The sequence below is a fragment of the Trachemys scripta genome, chromosome 15, assembly GCF_013100865.1.
Source record: "Trachemys scripta elegans isolate TJP31775 chromosome 15, CAS_Tse_1.0, whole genome shotgun sequence".
NCBI classification, from domain to species: domain Eukaryota; kingdom Metazoa; phylum Chordata; order Testudines; family Emydidae; genus Trachemys; species Trachemys scripta.
The window spans coordinates 16,655,695-16,675,333 of record NC_048312.1 but is presented as its reverse complement, the minus strand read 5'-3'; the positions used below and the strand labels follow the sequence as shown (position 1 = coordinate 16,675,333).

The 19,639-nt window shown below is 40.6% G+C and overlaps 2 protein-coding genes across 8 annotated transcripts in view; one reads left to right on the top strand and one right to left on the bottom strand.

Annotated features, from left to right (window-relative positions):
- The window catches only part of TXNRD2 (thioredoxin reductase 2), a 56,886-nt gene extending 51,590 nt beyond the window's left edge, over positions 1 to 5,296 (bottom strand). For both annotated transcript variants that reach the window (XM_034791673.1, XM_034791674.1), the window contains exons 1-5: positions 5,148 to 5,296; positions 3,622 to 3,687; positions 3,016 to 3,072; positions 1,757 to 1,901; positions 1,351 to 1,425 (exon numbers count right to left, since the gene is read on the bottom strand). In XM_034791673.1, the coding sequence (XP_034647564.1) occupies positions 1,351 to 1,425; positions 1,757 to 1,901; positions 3,016 to 3,072; positions 3,622 to 3,687; positions 5,148 to 5,223 (419 nt within the window). In that variant the 5' untranslated portion in view covers positions 5,224 to 5,296. The remainder of the gene's footprint in view (positions 1 to 1,350; positions 1,426 to 1,756; positions 1,902 to 3,015; positions 3,073 to 3,621; positions 3,688 to 5,147) is intronic.
- A 1-nt stretch (position 5,297) lies between these two features.
- COMT (catechol-O-methyltransferase) overlaps positions 5,298 to 19,639 on the top strand; it is a 31,401-nt gene continuing 17,059 nt past the window's right edge. Inside the window, exon 1 of one of the 6 annotated variants that reach the window (XM_034791678.1) lies at positions 5,298 to 5,424. Coding sequence is in view for 1 of the 6 variants with exons in the window: in XM_034791677.1 (XP_034647568.1) it covers positions 12,673 to 12,678 (6 nt within the window). In the remaining 5 variants the exon portion in view is untranslated. Of the gene's footprint in view, positions 5,425 to 8,085; positions 8,116 to 8,444; positions 8,530 to 11,951; positions 12,146 to 12,369; positions 12,679 to 19,639 lie in introns of those variants that run through there. The other 5 variants (XM_034791680.1, XM_034791681.1, XM_034791676.1 and 2 more) reach the window with 5 other exon arrangements.

The window sequence follows — 19,639 nt, the reverse complement described above, 5'->3', positions numbered from 1 at the left end:
TCATCTTCACCACAAAGGAAACATTGCCAAATGATCTAGACAACCTTGAGAAGGCCTGAAGGCTGAAAAGTTGGGGATACTGTTTTTGTCTGTTCATTAAATGATGGTAACTATGCATTCATTTCTCTAGTTCAGCAATGTTATTTACAGGCTCACTGGTGTTGTGTGAAAATTCTCTCACAGGAACCTCAGATCTAGTCTATGTTATATTAATGTAAATCCTCCTGCACACCAGAGAGAAGTTTTTCTGGTCCTGAAGAACCATCCCATTCACCCACACTCATCCTTAAAGTTACTGCAATGCCCCTTCCAAAAGAGGCTGGGCACAGTTCCTTCCAAAGCTTATCAATATTACTTTGAGTCATCCCAGCAGAAAGATTTCTATTCGCATCCCTAACTTAAGCTCTGGGGCACTCCAAAACTAAATCTCTGGGATGACAAAACTTCACAGGACAGCTTTTGTCTAACAGTCACTCCTAATCACTTTGCACATAAGTAGGGCCCTACCAAATTCATGGCCATGAAAAACCCATCACGGACCATGAAATCTGGTCTCCAACCGTGAAATCTGGTCTTTTGTGTGCTTTAACCCTATACTATACAGATTTCATGGGGGGAGACCAGCATTTCTCAAATTGGGGGTCCTGACACAAAAGGGAGTCGCAGGGGGGTTGCAAGGTTATTTTAGGGGGGCAGCAGTATTGCCACCCTTACTTCTGCGCTGCCTTCAGAGCTGGGTGGCCGGAAAGCAGCGGCTGATGGCCAGGCACCCAGGTCTGAAGGCGGCACCTTCCAAGCCGAAGCGCAGAAGTAAGGGTAGCAGTACCATACCATGCCATCCTTACTTCTGCGTTGCTGTTGGTGGTGGCTCTGCCTTCAGAGCTGGGCTCCCAGCCAGCAGCCGCCGCTCTCCAGCTGCCCAGCTCTGAAGACAGCGCCACCACCAGCAGCAGTGCAGAAGTAAGGGGAGTAGTACCGCAACCCTCTGCAATAACCTTGTGACACCCCCTACCCCTCTACAACTCCTTTTTGGGTCAGGACCCCTATAATTACATGAAATTTAAGATTGAAATAGCTGAAATAATGAAATTTACAATTTTAAAAATCCTATGACTGTGAAATTGACCAAAATGGACCGTGAATTTGGTAATGCCCCACACGTAAGAAGGAAAAAGTGACAAAATTTTTCACTCATTTAGCTGACATTAACAAACAGATCAATAGTCTTTGCTGGAGAGTTTCAGCACTTGCAAAAATGCAGGAAATGCCAAAGCTTAAACAGCAGTTCTACAAAGAGGAGAAAAGCTGCTTGATTATATGAGGGAAGATAAAATGTAGAGTTTCATTTACTTGTCCTGTAGCTGCACTCTGTGTCCCCAGTTCAAGGATTTGACATAATTTTGAACGGCTTCAGCCATCACAGACCTATCAAGAAACAGGACACGAAGTGTTAAATCATCATATTACAGATTGTGAAAATGCAACTCAAAGACTGATGCACAGGTAATTGATGGAAGTTAAGAATATTTTTGTAATATAAATGACATTAGAACAAAGTGCTAAATCAAAACGCACACACAATATCTTCCTTGTAAAACTAGCAAGCCTGATTTTTTTTCAAAAGAGTGGCCAAAGAATAGTCCAAGTGAAATTCAATTCTGTTGCTGTCTCAGAGTGAAGAGCAGTGGGGAAAATTTTGGTACTTTTATTACACATCTACAGGAAACACAAAATGCATAGGTACAATATTCTTTACCAGTCATGGTGAATAGGGTGGGATATATTCCAGCCATAATGTTGGGCATCTTTAAGAGCACTCCCTAAAAGAGCTGCTTGATGCATAAGCTTTTTAGGAATGCAGCCAACGTTCACACAAGTGCCACCAAGTCCCCATTTGGTTCCTAAAGAGAATGTACAAAAAATCCAAACAGATAATTTTAAACTAATGCAGTTAGTTCGGAAATCACAGATGCCACTTACACAATCTGCTGCAGATGAATTTCTCACTCTGCTTACAGTATTTATGGAAGTAACTTTTTATTTTTAAGTTTAAAATTAGTACTGAAAATACCTTAGATCTTTTGTGCATTGAACAGTGTAAGACAAAGTACAGCAACACCAACTATATACAGAACGAATGGATATAAACTGGCCGTGGGGAAGTTTAGGCTTGAAATTAGACAAAGGTTTCTAACCATCAGAGGAGTGAAATATTGGAACAGCCTTCAGAGGGAAACGGTGGGGGCAAAGGACCTGTCTGGTTTTAAGATTAAGCTAGATAAGTTTATGGAGGGAATGGTTTAATGGGACAACGTGATTCTAGTCAAATCAACAGCGTGCCATCGCTGGTAAATAATATCAATGGCCAACGAGGGTCTGGCTGGAGAATCTTGCCTACATGCTCGGGGTTCTACTGATCACCATATTTGGGGGTCGGGAAGGAATTTTCCTCCGGGGTAGATTGGCAGAGGCCCTGGAGGTTTTTCGCCTTCCTCCGCAGCATGGGGCAGGGGTCGCTAGCTGGAGGATTCTCTGCTACTTGAATTCTTTAAACCACAGGATTTGGGGACTTCAACAGCAGAGTCAAAGGAAAGGGGTTGGGTCAGCTTTTGTGGCCTGCATCATGCGGGAGGTCAGACTAGATGATCATAATGGTCCCTTCTGACCTTAAAGTCTATGAGTCTGCATTCCTACCTCCTAATTTACATAATAAACCATAGAAAAAAATTCAAGAGCCACTTGATTTATAGATAAGATAATGAACACAAGCTGAATTGTAAGTTACATTTGCTAACAGTCATCTTTTAACCGAGACAATGATTTTAAACTTTATGCAAATTCTGCTCCCACTGAAGTCAAGGGGAGTTATGCTATTGACTTCTTGAGGGCAACGATTGACTCACAGTGTACTTCTACAATGCCAACCAGCGACACCACACTGGCACTAATGTGTTTAGAAACAGACCTATTTAAAACTTCTTTGATATAAAAAGTGATCATGGCTTACTTTCATACCTTTATGTGAAGGCTCCACATAATCAAGAACAGCCACCTTCTTTCCAAACTGAGCAGCTTCAAAACAAAAACAAGGAGAGCAAGTATATTTAGCAAAGGGGAAAACACATGAAGGAAAAACCTCATTATAGTGCTGCAGTTTTGGAGAAAAAAATAAGGTTATTAAACATGTTAAATACAGTTAGTAAAGAGAGCAATTTCCCTGACAATTCCAACAGCTGTTTTGTGTTTCTAATTTCAGCAACTGTTCTTACGGTGTGTAAACATGCAGAAGGTATAATAAAGAGTAAAGGAAAAAAGGATACCATCTACTGAAGCATTCAGTGTAACTGAAGCCCTTATTTCACTGCTGTAGTGTGTTAAAAATCCAGATGGCAATGAAGCCAGAGTTTAAAAGATAAGGGGGGAAAAAAACATACAAGACTGTCCTGTTCCTGTCTATGAATGACTCCTTAAATATAAGTGAATTAATGATTTAAAAAAACATTCTTTGTAGGGACTGAATGCTTTAAGGAGACTAGTAGAGACAGCAATGAGATAACTAATATAGTCATTATTTAAACAAAAAATTGCACTTTTTATTATTATTTCTTTACAGCTCCAAACCTTCTTTTGCACAAGCAAGGCCTCCAGAACCTCCACCAATCACCAGAAGATCATACTCATTTTTCCCTATGAAAAGACCATATAAAAAACAGAAGAAGAAATTAGAAAGATGGCAGAGGTACATTACGAGGTGTCAGGTTTGGGTTTTTTTTATTAAAATATTGTCCTATCAGTGTCCCATAACACTCTATTGTACCCACTAAAACATTCTACCCTCCAAAACAACAATGTGCTAGTGCATGAAAACCAGCAGATAAAATTAACCAGTTTGTTTTCAGAAATTAAATAAAAAACAAAAAGTAAACAAACAGCAAAAGAGGGAAAAGTAAATTAGATACTGTACTGACAATGTCCACCAAAAAGTGGGTTGACACAATAAGTCATAATGCCTCTACTTACTAGATCATTATAATTGGAACTCTAATGCATATTTTATTGACAAGTATAACAGATCCTATGGCTGAAGTTTCCATGCATGCAATCTCCAAAGCAACATATTAAAGAGTCTAATGAAACTTTGGTTGAAAAAAAGTTGTTGCAGAAGTAGACATTTTTCTACCCCAACTATTTAATTTTTGTTCTCAAGCAAGCAGAAGCGGCAATCTAAATTACAAACTAGTGGGCTGCAACGACCAAGAGTATTTTAACAAACTCACTTTTATACAAAGGTAAAAACCAAGTGATTTCTATCAAAAACAGTCAGACCACTTGGTTTGCTAACAGCCTGATTTTTCAAGCTACCGAGGGCCATCAATTTGTAGTTAAATAAATAAGAAGCGATAGTACTCAACAACTTGCAGGATATGAGAAAACCACATTCCCAAGCTGTATCACCAGTTTCAACTTAGGGAGTTTTCTTGGTAGATGTGTACATTTCAGAATAGAGAGAGGTTGAGCCCAGAACCACTGATCTCCCTCTATAATATAATGGCACCTTAGAGACTAACACATTTATTTGAACATAAGCTTTCGTGTAGCCCACGAAAGCTTATGCTCAAATAAAAGTGTTAGTCTCTAAGGTACCACAAGTACTCCTGTTCTTTCTGCGGATACAGACTAACACGGCTGCTACTCTGAAACCTATAATATAATGGTTGTGCTTAAAAAGTTGTTAGGTGCCTTCAGATAAGGTGTCACTGCAGGTCGGGGTGTCTCAGAGCTGGAGGTGGGGGGCAGAGTCCTCCCCACCCCCGAACCCAACATTTCCAGGGCAGGGGGAGATGGCCACCTACCTGCCCCTCCCCCGCCCCCAGAAGCTTCCTAGGTAAGGGAGCCCCACCAAGAACCAGGAGCTCACTCCCCCTCCCCCAGGAGGGTCTCAATCACCTCCCCCAGCGGCCACTGCTGCTGCCCCCCTGTCTGAGGCCGGGTGGGGAGACCACCCCTCGTCCCCGCAGCAGCTCCCCCGACAGGGAGACCCCCTCCCGTCCCCCCTGCAGCAGCTCGCCAGGAGACAGAAGGGGGAAGCCATCCCTTGCCGCCGCTCCGGCAGAGGGTAACCGGCAAGGGGATGGGGGCCGCCGTACCTGACAGGACCCGAGCCGTACGGCAAAGCACAGGCTCCCATTGGAAGCGCTTCCGCCCCCGACACAGCGCCGCCATGTTGTACGGCAAAAGTTACTGCTACGCCCCCCGTCCAGGCAGGACCCCAGATGCTCGGCCTGTCCGGCTCAGCGCCTGACTGAAAGGCACAGAGAAACCGCTACTCTCGTACGTTCCTCAGGGACAGCCTGGGGCGGAGAGGGTCGGCCCGGGGCTCTGCCACTTCCCGGAGGCGGCGGCTCTGCAGGGAGGCTGCACTAGGTTAGTTGGCGGGCTGAGTGAGTCAGGCGGAGGGCAGCGCCCGGTGGGGAAGTACAGCTTTGGGGGCGGGCTGAGCAAGAGGGTAGGTGACTGTTAGGCGGCCTCGCCGTGACCCTAGGTCAGGGGAGGGACTGGGGTTCGAGTCCCGGTTCCGTCTGAGGCGCAGTGCCCTTGGTCAAGTCATTTAGCCTCTCTGTGCCCTGGGCATCAGTGCCCTAAAGCCTGTGGGTGGGGCTCAGATCCTGCATGAGCCGTCACCCCACAAACTCCATCTACCCTACCTTTCCCATGAACCAGAGCATTGCGGTGCTGAGCTCCTCCCCCGTGTTGTGCTCACATCTTTCCAGTCTCATGCTAACTTAGTTTTAAGACATGGTTGTTGGGGGTGGGTGGGGTTTAAACAGGCCTCTGGCGACATAGGAATTTACTTTGTTTCAAGTAGCAAGTTTTTTGGAATTGGCACATCTGCCTCAGCAACCCTCTGAAAAAGAAATGGAGGGAAGGTCTCTGCAAAAGAGGGTCAGGTTAAAAAAAATAAGAGCTCGGTACTCAGTTTGAGCAAAGAAATAGTCTTAAATAAGAGCAAAACTCGTTTTGTCCAAAAGTTGACATTTGATATTCCGGGGGTGACTGGCGGTGTGAAGATTTCCTTCCTCTTTCCAGAGGTGGTAGAACTAGCGTATTGACACTACTGCAGATGAATGACTGGAATATTTACTGTAGCATTAGCACACCACCTCTTCAAGATGAGGAGGATCTATGCAACATGTGCACCCCACCTTTCCTCCCATATCATGCCCCTTGGCACAGCAGCTACACCAGTGTTACCAGGGGGCCCTCCACAGTCACATAAGTGAAGGCTGGAGAGCCTCTAAGGAACCAATTTAGTGGTTGGTGTAAGAGCTAATCCTGATCCTACCACTGACTGACTATACAGCCTTGGGTAGCACTTCACCTATGTGCCTGCTGTTACCCAACTGTAAATTAACAATAATTATATTGACCTTTTCACAGGGGGATTACGTGATTTAATTATTGTTTGTAAAGTGTTCTGTGATCCTCTGATAAAAGGTGCTATAGAAATACAAACCAGACATTAATCAAGATTAGGCCAGAGGGACCAGCAAACTTTTATTCATTCAAAAGTTCTCGCTATTGTCCAGTTCTGTGGCATAACTGTAGACTAACATGTTACAACATGGGAATCTAGATACTTTGGTGATTCATTTGTTACAAATACCAAGGTAGATGGATCTATTCTTGGGAATTTAAGTCCTTGGCCCTGTGGTGAAGCAGCCCTTAAAAGGGACTATCTTTAGTCATTCTCTAGTGCCTCCTTAAATTAGCTCAGGAACAGCACTGATTGGCTCATGAGAAAATTGCATCCAGCCATCTTGTGCTTCAAATGTGATCAGCCCCATATAAGGCTGAGGGGTCACTGGGTGTGGGGAGAGGCAGGATGGAGGGGAATTAAAATGGGAAAAAGAAAGATTTGAGGGACTAAAAACACCACCTAGAATGGATAGAAATGCTCTGCGTACACAGTACCTTTCTTTGCTCGTTGTTAATTGTTGTTTCACACACCATGAAATGAAAACTACAACACTTTGATAAAAGGATTGAAAAGCTGTCTGATATCATGATAAACATTTCCTTGGTATATTGCTTGTTGAATGCTGGATAGGTGATGTGCACAAAACTAAAGATAAGAGTTCAATATGTCCAAAAGGTGGAGCAAGTTCTCCTTGCTGTGGATTTATCTTATTGGTTGTTTTCCATGGGAAAATGTTGCTAGACCATTACATTATTTCACTACTAGGAAAATACTTTTAAGTACTGTAGCAAGACACTGCTGATAGCATGTCCCAGAGCTAGGAATCCTTAGTAAAAAATGCTCTGATCCTCAGCCCTGGAGAAATGTGCTCTTAGGACCATCAATAGAATTTCTTTCCGTATCAACTGCAGAGATGGGTCATGATGTGATTGAAGAAGTTGTCCCACTGCTCCTAGTAGGATAGTTATGGCTGCTGAACAGGTATTAGAAAAGCAAACCTGAAATCACATTCAGAAATGTCTTTTGTGCTGATAGATGAATACACACCCAAGGAATGATAATGTATGATGTTTCACAAATACTTTAAAACAAATTCATAAAGAAACCAACCCAGATATGTAACCTCCATATTTGTAAGACAATAATAGACCTGCCAAGAAGGAGACTTTCATTTGGAGATTAATTTTCAGGACAATTTTAAAAGTCTGTGCCTCTTTGTCATGACGGATTGTATGTCTATGTTTTTCAATGAAACTTTTAACGTCTCCTTCATGGAGAGAACCAGTTTGAGATGCACACTGTGAAAAATGGTTTTGTAACTTTCTGATTGGTACGATGTTGTGTTGTTGTAGTGGTGTTGGTTCCAGGATATTAGGGAGAGGTGGTGGGTGAAGTAGTTATCTTTTATTGGACCAACTTCTGACACACAGTCTTTTGAGCTCTATGTAAGCTTCTCTCTCTCACCCACTGAAGATAATCCAGTTAAAGATATCACCATGCCCATGTTGTGTCTCTGATTGGTACAACACATTATCTTGACTTTCCTGTTTGTTTTGGCTTTATTCTCCTTATTACATAACTAGTGCTTTCCAACTGTACTGGGTAGAAAGAGAAGAGGAAGAGAACAGTTGTAGTGGGTAGCTACTGTTTTTTTAAAGGGACTATGCTATTATTCTGTTTTGCAAGGGTGGTGGTGGTGGTGAATTAAAGCAATTGTATCTTACTGCTGTCATATTGAATGTCCTATGAGTGTGTGGCTAGAACTGGGTTAATTGGTTGAATTAAACAGCCTTCTATAAATGACTTACAGTTGCTTTCCACATACATTGCTTTCTGTGGTCAGTTGCCAGTTTGTGGCCTGATCTTGGCATAAAGGAGGGGGGTGAGGGAGAACTAGAATCTGCTGGTGACCTTGAGAAAGAGACCAAGGTAGGACATGTGATATAAGTGAAATGAATGGGATTGTCTGTGGAAGTGACTTGAACAGTAAGGCAGGAGAAGAAAACCAGAGCTGCAGTGGGACAGGAAGAACTAGTGACATCAGGACTGAGGTGACTGGTGGTCCTCCTGGCTGGTTCTTTTGAAATCAGAAAGCTTGGAATAGTTAAACCAGCTAAGTGTGTGGGAAATACCTCAGTGTGGGGGCTAGCCTGGCAAACAGGGACATCTACTCACCTAACATAGACAAAAGCTATGGAAAACCAGTCAAAATGGTTTGTATCACTTTTGCATGAGACATTTCAGTGGAAAGTCAGGTGGCAATAATTTTCAAACTCCAATTCTTTGCTTTGGGGGTTGTATAAATAGAAAATTATACTATTTATAGTTGTTTTGCTTTGCGTTGGGAGAAACAGAACTTGTTATTTTGCAACTGAAAACTGTACAGTATCTTAAAATAAAAAAAATGGCCTGGATAATAGAACTCTTGCAAAAAAAAAAAATGGCTTGCGTAGGTTTTTAAAAGCAGAATATCTCTGAAAGATGTCTAAATCTAAATGAAAATGAATTCAAATTCTTAATCTGGGTTTCAGAGAGTGGTATAGTAATCAGATTTCACCATAAAGCTTCCGTAGATCCCAGGACATTGTTAAAATCTGGGAACTTTCCTGTATTGAAATTTTAGGATTTAATATGTAAGATCTGAAGATGCATCTAAAGGAATGGAATTTCACTCCAGAAAAATTTCCAGAGGAGGGTGGGAGACTCACACAATTACTCTCTATTCTAAACTGGGTCATAATTTAATTTCACCTGGTTTTTTTTAGGTTTAAAAGAAAGTCAGCCACTCTAATGTGTTTAAGAACCTCAACAAGGGATACTTTTGTAACCTGGGACACTTTCTTTGGCTAAAGATGTTTTCTACTGTTTTGAAATAGCTGCTTACAGCTTGTGGAAAAATAATTGTTTTATTTAGAAACCTTCCAGCAAAGTTTTTTTTTTTTTTTTTTTTTTTGAACTTTTTCCTTTTGGCATGTTAGCAGGGTCTTTTTTGTTGCTCAGAAGTTCATTTTTTTTCTCTTTATTCCTTCCTTATTTGTCATTTTATGTTTGTGGCATCTCCTCAACAGCTAATTGATTTCAGGTGAGGAAGCAGGAGCAAGTGGAGTTGTAAGCAGCAAAGTTCTTAATTTTATGCAAATAAGTCAAGTTATATTAAAAAAGGGAGGGGGAGAGAAATATATAGAAGCCTAGGAACTTAACTGCCTCTGAATGTTTACTTTCTATGACAAGTCAGTATGTTTGAACGCACGTGTTGAAACCACTCTAAATAATCTTTTAAAATGGAGTCAATTGGTTTGTAAAGCAAACACTGAATGTTTTTTTACTCTCACTAACTACTGTACTCCGCCTCTATTTCTCTACTAAACTTTAGAGTTTGATTTTGCCGGCCACTTTGCTTGTTTGTTAACTATTTTATGCATTAAGACATCTTCCAGGCACTTTTCTGGTACAAATGTGGCCCATTCTTACTTTCTCGAAGAACTTGTATCATGTTTCTCAGCAAAGGAAATTAATAGAAAATAGACATATAAAATAAATAAATAAAAATCCCCTTGTACTACTACAGAAGTAGAAGGCTTGAAAGAATTGACTGGAGGAAAAACATTTCATTTGATATGTAGGTGTCTGTAGTAATGTTCCAGCTCTTTCCTCCATCTCTCTTTGTTTAGGCTTTAAAAATCAGGTTTTGGCCAGGCTTATTAGGAAAAGAGAATGTGTACTGCTGTAATCTGCGTATGTGCCATCCATTTACTAACTCATCTTCTAGTGCCGTGATTCTCAAGATATTTACCATTGTGGTATGCAGCTCTCTGTGTGTTGTGACACACACACCCACACCCACCCACCCTATGGCCCTGAGGATGTCATATGGGTCATAGCTGTGTGCTGACTAAGCCACAAGCAGCCCGCAGGCCGTGAGTTGAGAACCACTGTTCTAGTGCCTTGTCTACACAGCGAAGTTGTACATCCAACTAAACTGGTGTATTTAAAGCTATATGCAACCCCTAGGTTGGCCACAGTAGAAGTGGTATAAATGTGTTTATATTGTCATATCTGATATTGATATAGCTTAGTCCCCTTTTCTGTAATAAATCATCTTTTTACTGGTATAAGTGCGTCCATATTTAAGGGTATAATTTTTACCAGTATATTTGTACTGGTACAATCCCAAGTGACAGTTATAATGGCACAAAGTGTGGATAGAACAGGTCTCAGAGTGGAATCTCAACAAAAGGCAATGTAAAATTTTCCCAAAGCTAAAGAAATATTTTAGAGCTTATTAGGATGTTTTACTAATATAAGAATTAGATATGTATATGGACAATAAGAACATCCCATATGACATTATACTGATTAAACAATTTATAATAAATGTAAACCCTCAGGGCATAAGCCAATACCTCACAGTTTGGGGTCAGGCAGAAGACTTCTCTTATGGGCAAGTTATTCCATAATAGCTCAGTGTTTCTTGCACCTTCCTCTGAAGCAGATGGTATTGATCACTGTCAAAGATAGGGGGCTAAACTAATTGAACCTCTGCTCTGATTCAGCGTTGCAGATTCTATGCTTTTACATATGCAATGGAACACGTCAAGAACAGAAGGGGTTACAAGTTGTCTTGCCTCATACGACATCACAGATTATCTTGATGCTTACAGTAGGGGATGATCAGTAAGATCAATGTGTGGCATCAGTTCTTGTTTGACTGAGCTGTGCAGTCTGAAAGCCTGAACAGTTAGAAACTCTTCTCACCATAAATAAGGGGAAATATATTCCCCTTTAAGATAATCAACAGTGCCAACTGTAGTTATTCCTGCAGGCATGGACCATCTTGCCTTTAGAAGAGACTGTAAACCAGATTTAGTGCTGGTGTCAATGTTAAGAAATCTTTAATAGTAGAATCACGTTTAATTTTGTAATTTTTTCAGATGCAAATAGAGAATTATTGCAGGTGAAATGAGTTCATCATTGCTTTTTACTGGTTCTCTTTGGCATCTGGAATATAGGAAAAGATTTATTAAGCTGAAGCTCTAACACATGGAGTGAGGCTTTTAAAGTTATTCTGTATCAAAATAACGTATTGTTGTTTGTTGTGCTATGTGCCAAAGTATTCATTTACTTTTTGCTTAAAGAGGTACAAAACCACCCCTGACCTCCCACCGTTCCTTATTCATTTCATCCACTTGCTCTTATCTTTTTTTTTCTTCTCCTTAAGCTCTGTGAATTAGCCCCAGTCTAGTTCATAGACCTTCATTTGCTGCGTTGTCCTCTACCATAAACCCTTTCTTTGTCCCTCCACACCATTTGGCCACTGTTGGGGTGAGAGCGTTCTTCTCTGCAGCCCTTTTAGAGCAGTTTCCATGATAGCATTATAGAAATTTGCTCACTCCTACTTTTGCTAAGCTTCCCAGAGAGGATAAAGGGGAAGAAAAGATCCACAGTGAAGTCTATTTATAGCTATATGCTGAAATGGCTTTTGTTTCTTTTCTTCTGCTATCTGAGTGAGTTGCAGTTCAACTATCTTCAGTATCCCTGCTGTGAAAGGGACAGACATGCTTTGGATTTTATTTTAGAGCATGACCTCAGTCTCCTATTCAGCCCGAAAGAAGAAGTTTGTTAGAATGTGGCTCTTCTGATCTATGTCTTGCAGAATTCTTTCTAAACGTAAGCTTTGAATGTTGTCATATTTGATTTTCTGTAATGCACTGATCACTTCACCCTCATTTTCCTCAGGGTGTTAACGCAATTTATTATATGAAAGTCCCCAGCAGCACTGCAGTATATGGATGTGCCTGGGGCTTGTATCTCCCATTTATACATTGGTTATAATGTGATAAGTCTTAATTGGAAAAAAATATGGGCCATATTCATCCCTGGTGTAACTCCACTGAGCACAGTGGACTAACCTACACTGTGGATGAATTTGGCTCATGCCTGACTACCAGCATTCACTGTGCAGTAACTAAGTAACAAGAACAGTGTCATTAGAAGGTAGAGCCAACATTGTGCAAGGAAGAATGGGGGAAAAGGACACGTCTCCTTTTAGAATCTCTGTATACCAGAACATGTAAGCTGTGCCGGTGATATGATCAAAGGAGACAGACTACTGCAGGCTCTTGGACTCGTATCCTGTAAAATCCATATCACTACAGCACAGGAAAAGATCAGAAGGAACAGCTTCTGTTCTGTGCATGAAGGTACATGTTTATATTTTCCTATTTTTTTAGACGTGATATCTGATATACTATGCTCTCTTAGAGGCTGCCGCTATTTCAGATGGCGCTGGGTAGAAGGAGGAAGTTTTTGTCAGGTTTCTGACTGCCAGGCACTTTAGTGATGCTAATTTGTGGGCAGAAACAAGTCTTCAAAGAAGAGTAGGACATATTATATGTAATGCTTTCATATTGTATTGTCCACCACAACAGTTGAAAGAGCAAGAGGAGATAATCCTGATTAGGTTGAAAATGTTAATGATGGATAACTCTGGCATTAGAATTACGTTTCAAGAAAAAGCTGAACATGAGTCAAGCTCTTATGTTCAGTGATATTTGCAATGATGAATAGTGGCTCTGATAAATGTGTCTCTGTAGCTATACCCTGGTTTGCATTTTGATTAGGGAGCTCTGCCACAAAATGCCTTTCTTCCCTCTGACAAGGAACTGCAACTGGCCGTGTTGCTGCTCACGGGGTATCTGCTTGTTGCCCCTGGTGGTTATCTTCCCTTAATGGGACATTGTAAAAAAACCAAAACCCATCTTTCCTTACCAGGCTTACTAACAACACTTCTGATTATTAAAGCTATATCATGTTTAATATCAAATTTTCTTCAAAATTTCTGCATTTTAGGTTTGCTTTTTGCACTTGCTCAGTCAAAGACTACGATAACAGACTGCTTAACTTTGATTTCTAGTTTTCATGCACTAGCGCACTGCTGCAGTATTTAGAGTATACCACAACAACCATCTGGTTGATGGCTTTTGTCTGCATCCCCAGAAGCGTGCTGGTCATATTGAGCACTAACACTGTCAGCAATATGAGTGTGGTCATTCAGGTTTATTCAGTATTTTTTGTTTCATCTTCAGCAACCTACGGTCAGAGATCTAGTTTTACCTTTTCATTGTTGGTCCGACACCCAGCTGCTGTTGTCTGTCAGACATTCTATCAGAGTCCATGTTACGGTAAACATGGTTCATTCAACAGCCCAGCAGGTCATGTGTTTGACCTGCAGTGTCTAGCCAGGCCTGCTGATAGCTCAAAACAGTAGCACAAAATTGTAAACAATTATGAAACAGAAATAAGGACACTTTAGAATTTCTAATTGTTTATAATTGTTTTAATTATTTCTAATTCTAAACAATTAGAAAAAAGATATCCCAGTAAAGCTATTGCTATTCAGGGCATATTATAATAGATATTTCTTACATTTAAAAAGCATATTTTTAAACAACAAACTAATACTACAATGTGATCCCTGTGTGTGGACCTTACACCTAGCTGGATTGGATTGCTAGATGGGTGAGAATGATCAACCACAGATAATCAGAATCTGTTTTTATAGAGCACATGGCCACTACATAGCTTTTTTAGGACAGTGAGTGCAGAAGAATATAGTAAAGCCAATCGAAACTACAGGGAGTTTTAGGAGGGCAGAATATAATTATCTTAATTGAATTCTGTCCAGTGCAATGGAGATAAACACCCCTCCGAAGCCTAATTAATGGGGATTCTAATCCATAAAAGGCAATTATTTTTCTGTCCTCTTCCTGTCATCCAGAAAAATGAGAAGAAACCTATCTTTTTGTTTCTACTGAACCTGGAAAAAGGCAGAATAAAAGACAAAAGAAACAGATTCTTAAAACCCCTAAATCAGCAGAATTTTGCATTTATTGAAGATTGACATTTATGTAGTCACGGTAACCAAACTGAATTATAGTACTAGGAAAGTATGAGGAGCCAGAGATTTAGATTTTAAGTGAGGAAATCCTCAGTGGAAAAAGGTGAAAAGGTCCTAACTTGATAACAAGATGTTGATGGAAAAACTAATTACAGTTGTACTTTTTTGTACTTAACCAAAGTGAACAAAGCCAAGAAAGTGTAATCTGGAGATCTGATTTCTTCATATTTAGCAATACGCTGGCTTTCTGACAATAAAAGATTAAAAAACACCTTGTTTGACTTTCAGCCTTATTGTTAAATCTGTCAGAAAACGAAAGAGTAAAAATATTCTTTCTATTTTAAAATACCAGATTGAGGGTTGTTTTTATTTGGTTGGGGTTTTTTTCCTTTACTTTTTTTTTTTTTTTTTTTTAAATTTTGTAATTTGCTGTGGCAGTCTTTGGCAGAGACTTACCTGGATGTTCTAGCCAAACTCCTTTGCTGGTCTCGCTCCACGAAAAAGACTAAAAATAAGCACCCACTGAATGCCATAGAAAGAGAGGTGGTTTTAGTCAGCTTAGTGTAGGACAGGGAAGCAAGAATTTGAATTTTAATCCTGGCTTTGACACAGATTCTCTCTGTCCTTTGGAAAAGTAATTAACCCAGATTTTAAAAGTATGTGCAAAAGCATGCAAGTGCTTGTGCACGTGAACAAAATGCAGATGTAAAATGCTGGCCACATGAGCCAGACTTGCAAACACATGCATATCCTCGACTTTCACTAATGCAACAGGTGTTTCACTGCACAATTTGGGCATGAGCTTTTAAAAATTTCAAACAATCTCTCTGAATCTGTTTCACCACCTGAAAGACTGGAATACTACTACTTACCTACCTCACAGGGGTGAGAGGAGGGTTAATCAGTTAATGTGCAGGGCCTTTCGAAGAAAAACACTATGTAATTGCTTAGCATTATTACATTTTCCTCTGATGGATGCTGGCTATTAGCAGCAGTCTTTCTGCAATGAGTTCAGGCTCCATTGTCCCTGGGCACTCTTCTATTGTAGTTTGTTCATCAATACCATCAGGCCAGTGGAGCGATTCTTTTGTGAACGAAGGTTGAATGGTATAAATTTACCAAGCATTCTCCATTCACACCAGGTTATGTGAGCTAATAAAAATCTCTAGATTGGATTATAACCCCCCCTGTATTGTAACACTACAGTACCAACTAGCCACTCAGACTCATAATAAACTCAGAACAACCAACCAAGCAATTGGCAGTTAGATTAAATGTATGAAAGATGATAGTAAAATTGGATGAAATATCATCTTCCCACAAAGGGATGATTTATCAGGGGACAAAATCAATTAAGGGAAGCATTTGAAGCACTGTTTGTATCCACATTTTCACCAGTTATTCATAACATCAAGAATATTAATGTGTCACCTTGGTGTTTGCTATCAAGGTGTCCCAAAATGGATCTCTTTAGTAAATCTAGATAAAAACACTTTGTCTTTCTTGGGTGCCATCTGTCCAAAACATATCAGTGTACCTTCCAGACCTGAGTTAATTTAGCTTCACAATTCCATATTCTGTGAATTAGAAAGGTAGCATTTTACTCATAGCATAATGGAGGCCCCCAGCAGTTAAGTGACTTTCCCAAAGTCACACAGGTAATCTGCTGCTAAAATGAGAATAAAATCTAGGTCCTCCTGAAGGACCACGAGACCATCTCTCATGGAAGACAGCAGCCTAAGGATACATGATGCCTTTGCATTATAGGCAGTTTTGTGAGTATTTCCAGATAGGACTACAGCAAAGCTGTGTAGTTTTATCTTGGATAAATTGATGATAAACTAGGATTCAGTTTGTATTTTTTTTTTAAATAAACATTAACAGAGAACAGACATTTATTTCCAAGTATTTTTTCATTATCAACTAATTTCTGCAACAGCAGGAGATGAGGACATAATTATTCAAAATGTTATCACTACAGAACTCAACCTTCCTAAGATTTAAATAATCCTATTTTAATCTAATTTAATCATTATATTTTTAATGTTTCATTATTAAGCATAATTAAATCCTGAGTTTCTTGTGCCAAAGCCACTAAGGCACACACTTGTATGAGCCTCAAAAAATATTTGTAAAACAAGTTGTTTACTTTTCTTCTTAGCAAATTTCAGTTTGCAGCAAATGGAGATCCTTTTTGCGGGTGAAACGGGAAACAGATGATTACAAGTATTCACCACTTTACATCAAATCCCCCCATACCTTTCCATGATACATTTATTATGAAGCATAGAAATTTGACAACTTTAAAAACGAATCTCATCATTTCTAGTTACCAATCAGTTTTGTATCTCAAAGAACTCTAGGTGCACAACATATGTTAACTGATGCAGTCTGATGGGAGAAACACCCCTAGAAAACTGGTAAATAATATTAATAAAAGGCACCTTGATTAAGGTAGTAAGAGTCACCTGTACTTGAGTAAAATCACAGGTTAGGATGAATTGTTTTGACTGTACCTTATACATGCAGCTATTTCTGTGTTAAAATGTATGCAATCCCAGAGGCCTTTTTGCTTTTTTTATGAAAACAATTGATCATATGGTTTATTCAGTTAATCCCAAACACAGCATTTACTCTTCTTTAAAACTATAATTGTGTTACTGGATTTGCATTGTAAAAGAGCACAATAAAGGTCTAGATGAAAAATTGACTTGCATTACCAAATCAGGGTGTGATCTCATCAGATCTTTCAAACTGAGCAGGGTCAGGTGCTTAAGGAAAACCCAGGTGCTGCAGAAAGTATAGTAAATGATTTAGTGCCTAAACCAGCACTGACTAAATGTCACAGTGTGGTTGAAGGGTGCACTGTATGTGTGGAGGTGCCATTTTGAGGATAAGAGAAATTGATGACATTGTCATTAAATGTTCCATGGTACTTTTCCTATGAGTGTGTTACCCTGATGTCCTTGCCCAATATGAAACTTAACAACAAATTGCCTCTAGTCTACATACCGCCATCATTCTCAAATCAGGGAAGGTGTTCACTGCCTGTGTGGAGTGTGAATGAGTAATTCTAATCAATTTCCACCTTTCACCCTAGAAATGGCTGCACTTCAGTGTTTGGCTATTCTTTATACTTCGTAAATCCATTGGCAGGGTTTGGGAAGTGCTAATGAATGCTTCTGGTACAAGATCATTATAAAGCCAAACGGTGTCAGATCTTCACTATTACTTCTTTTGTTTTAATACTTTGTATTGTCTCAACACCTTCTTTATTTATTGTGGCGTTTCCAAATATCATAACTGAACAGGCTGGAAGCATTTACCTGTAATACCCTACCTGGCAAGCAGATGCTGATCCTTCTGTAACAAGGATAAGTGGGTGTGGACTGAGCAATCATGAGGGAGGAACTCTAGGCAGGGCCGGCTCCAGGCACCAGCCCACCAAGCTTGTGCTTGGGGCGGCACCTGGAGTGGGGCGGCGCGGCGCTCCGGCCCCCGGGGAGAGCGGGGCCACGGCCGGGCTCACTGCCCTCCCCCCGGTGCTCTGGCGCCCTCCCCCCCAGCCGCCGGGGGGAGAGCGGCGAGCCCTGGCTGGGGCTCGCCGCCCTCTCGCCGCCCTGCCCCCTGCGCTCTGGCCGCTGGGGGAAGAGCGGAGCCCCAGCCGGGGCTCGCTACCCTCCTCCCAGGGCTCCGGCCGCTGGGAGGAGAGCGGAGCCCCCGCTGGGGCTCACCGCCCTCCCCCCGGGGCGGCCGGCGGCTTTTTTGCCTGGGGTGGCAAAAAAGCCAGAGCCGGCCCTGACTCTAGGAATAGCTAAACCTGGGGAGAAAGGTTAATCTGACCTTTATTCTAGTGTAGTTTGAAAAGCCAAACTCAAAAAGAAAGGGCCACGTTTGCACTTTATATACTCTGTGAACTGTGTTTGTCGAGCAGATTGGGAAAAGCATCTGCTCTCACACACCAAAACTGTAAACATTAACCAGTGGGGCCAAACCTTTGCTTTATGAAGGTTTGGGCACAAAAATGAAATGGAACCTATGTGGTAAAATCTGATGAGAAACTAAAGTCATTTATGTATACTCTCAGATTACATGCAGAAGAGACAGACAATATATTGTAAATTTGGGGATACACAAGATAAATCATATGAATGAAAGGATATGATATACTCCATGTAAAAGGATGAGTTATTTATACAGTATAATCTAAACAAGCAAGATTCTGCATCTATACCATAACATATGAAGAAAGATTATCAGTTCTCTGACATGCTGGGACATTTAATATCTGGTATCCTTGAATAATCTGCTTTCCTGAATGTGGATTTGGTGACAAAACTGGTTCATCATTTTAGACTATGATATCCCTCCAGTGTTGTGGGGTTTGTTTGTTTGTTTAATTCCCTTGCTAACATTTTATATATTGTCTGTTATTGTTTGTCTTCTCTGTTTAGATTTTAAGTTCTTTAGTCAGGGACCATATCTTCCAAATATGTTTCTAACTCAGAGGCTGTCATGCAGGGATCTCAAACTCAGATCACCATGAGGGCCACATTGGCCCGAGGGCCGCACCACTGAAACCTTTTCATACAATGATACAAAAGTATAGTCCAAAATGAAAAAAAGACGAGTAATATAGTATGCTATTAAAAGTCAGTGTATTAACTTTTTAAAAACTGTAATGTGAAAAGTCAGTGCTAATTTTGACATCCTTTCATTTTTGGCCACTTAGCTGACAGCGTTTTGCATCAACCAGAGCATTAATATTAGGTTTGATATCCTGAGACTAAACCAATCTGTGTTGCTTGCAAATTGCACCACATTCCATACAAAAACTACCCTAAGAGAATGTTAAGACTGCACAGTTAAGCACACGTGCCAAAATTAGGGTTGCGCACACAACTTTTTCTCTGCCCCTTTGAGACTGTGTTATCATGTAATCTTTTCATTACAGGGTCACGTACTGTTTCTCATATAATATATACCTTTTTTTTCCTACACCCTTAAATTGTATAGCATCTTAGTGATTTTTCTACTGACTTTTATTGCATTATCACAGTAGCCCAATATATGCTTACTAGCAAAGGATTTCCCACTTAGCCACTCAAATTTATGGTAAGCAGGAGTGAGGGTGGTGATGAATGTGTGTTGTGATGGGAAGCTGTGTTGATTTGTGCCTGGGTTGTGTTGTGCTGGGAGATTTTGGTTGATTTGTGTTGGTGGCAAATAAGGGGTTTGTGCTGGGGTGAGGGGCTATCAGCATT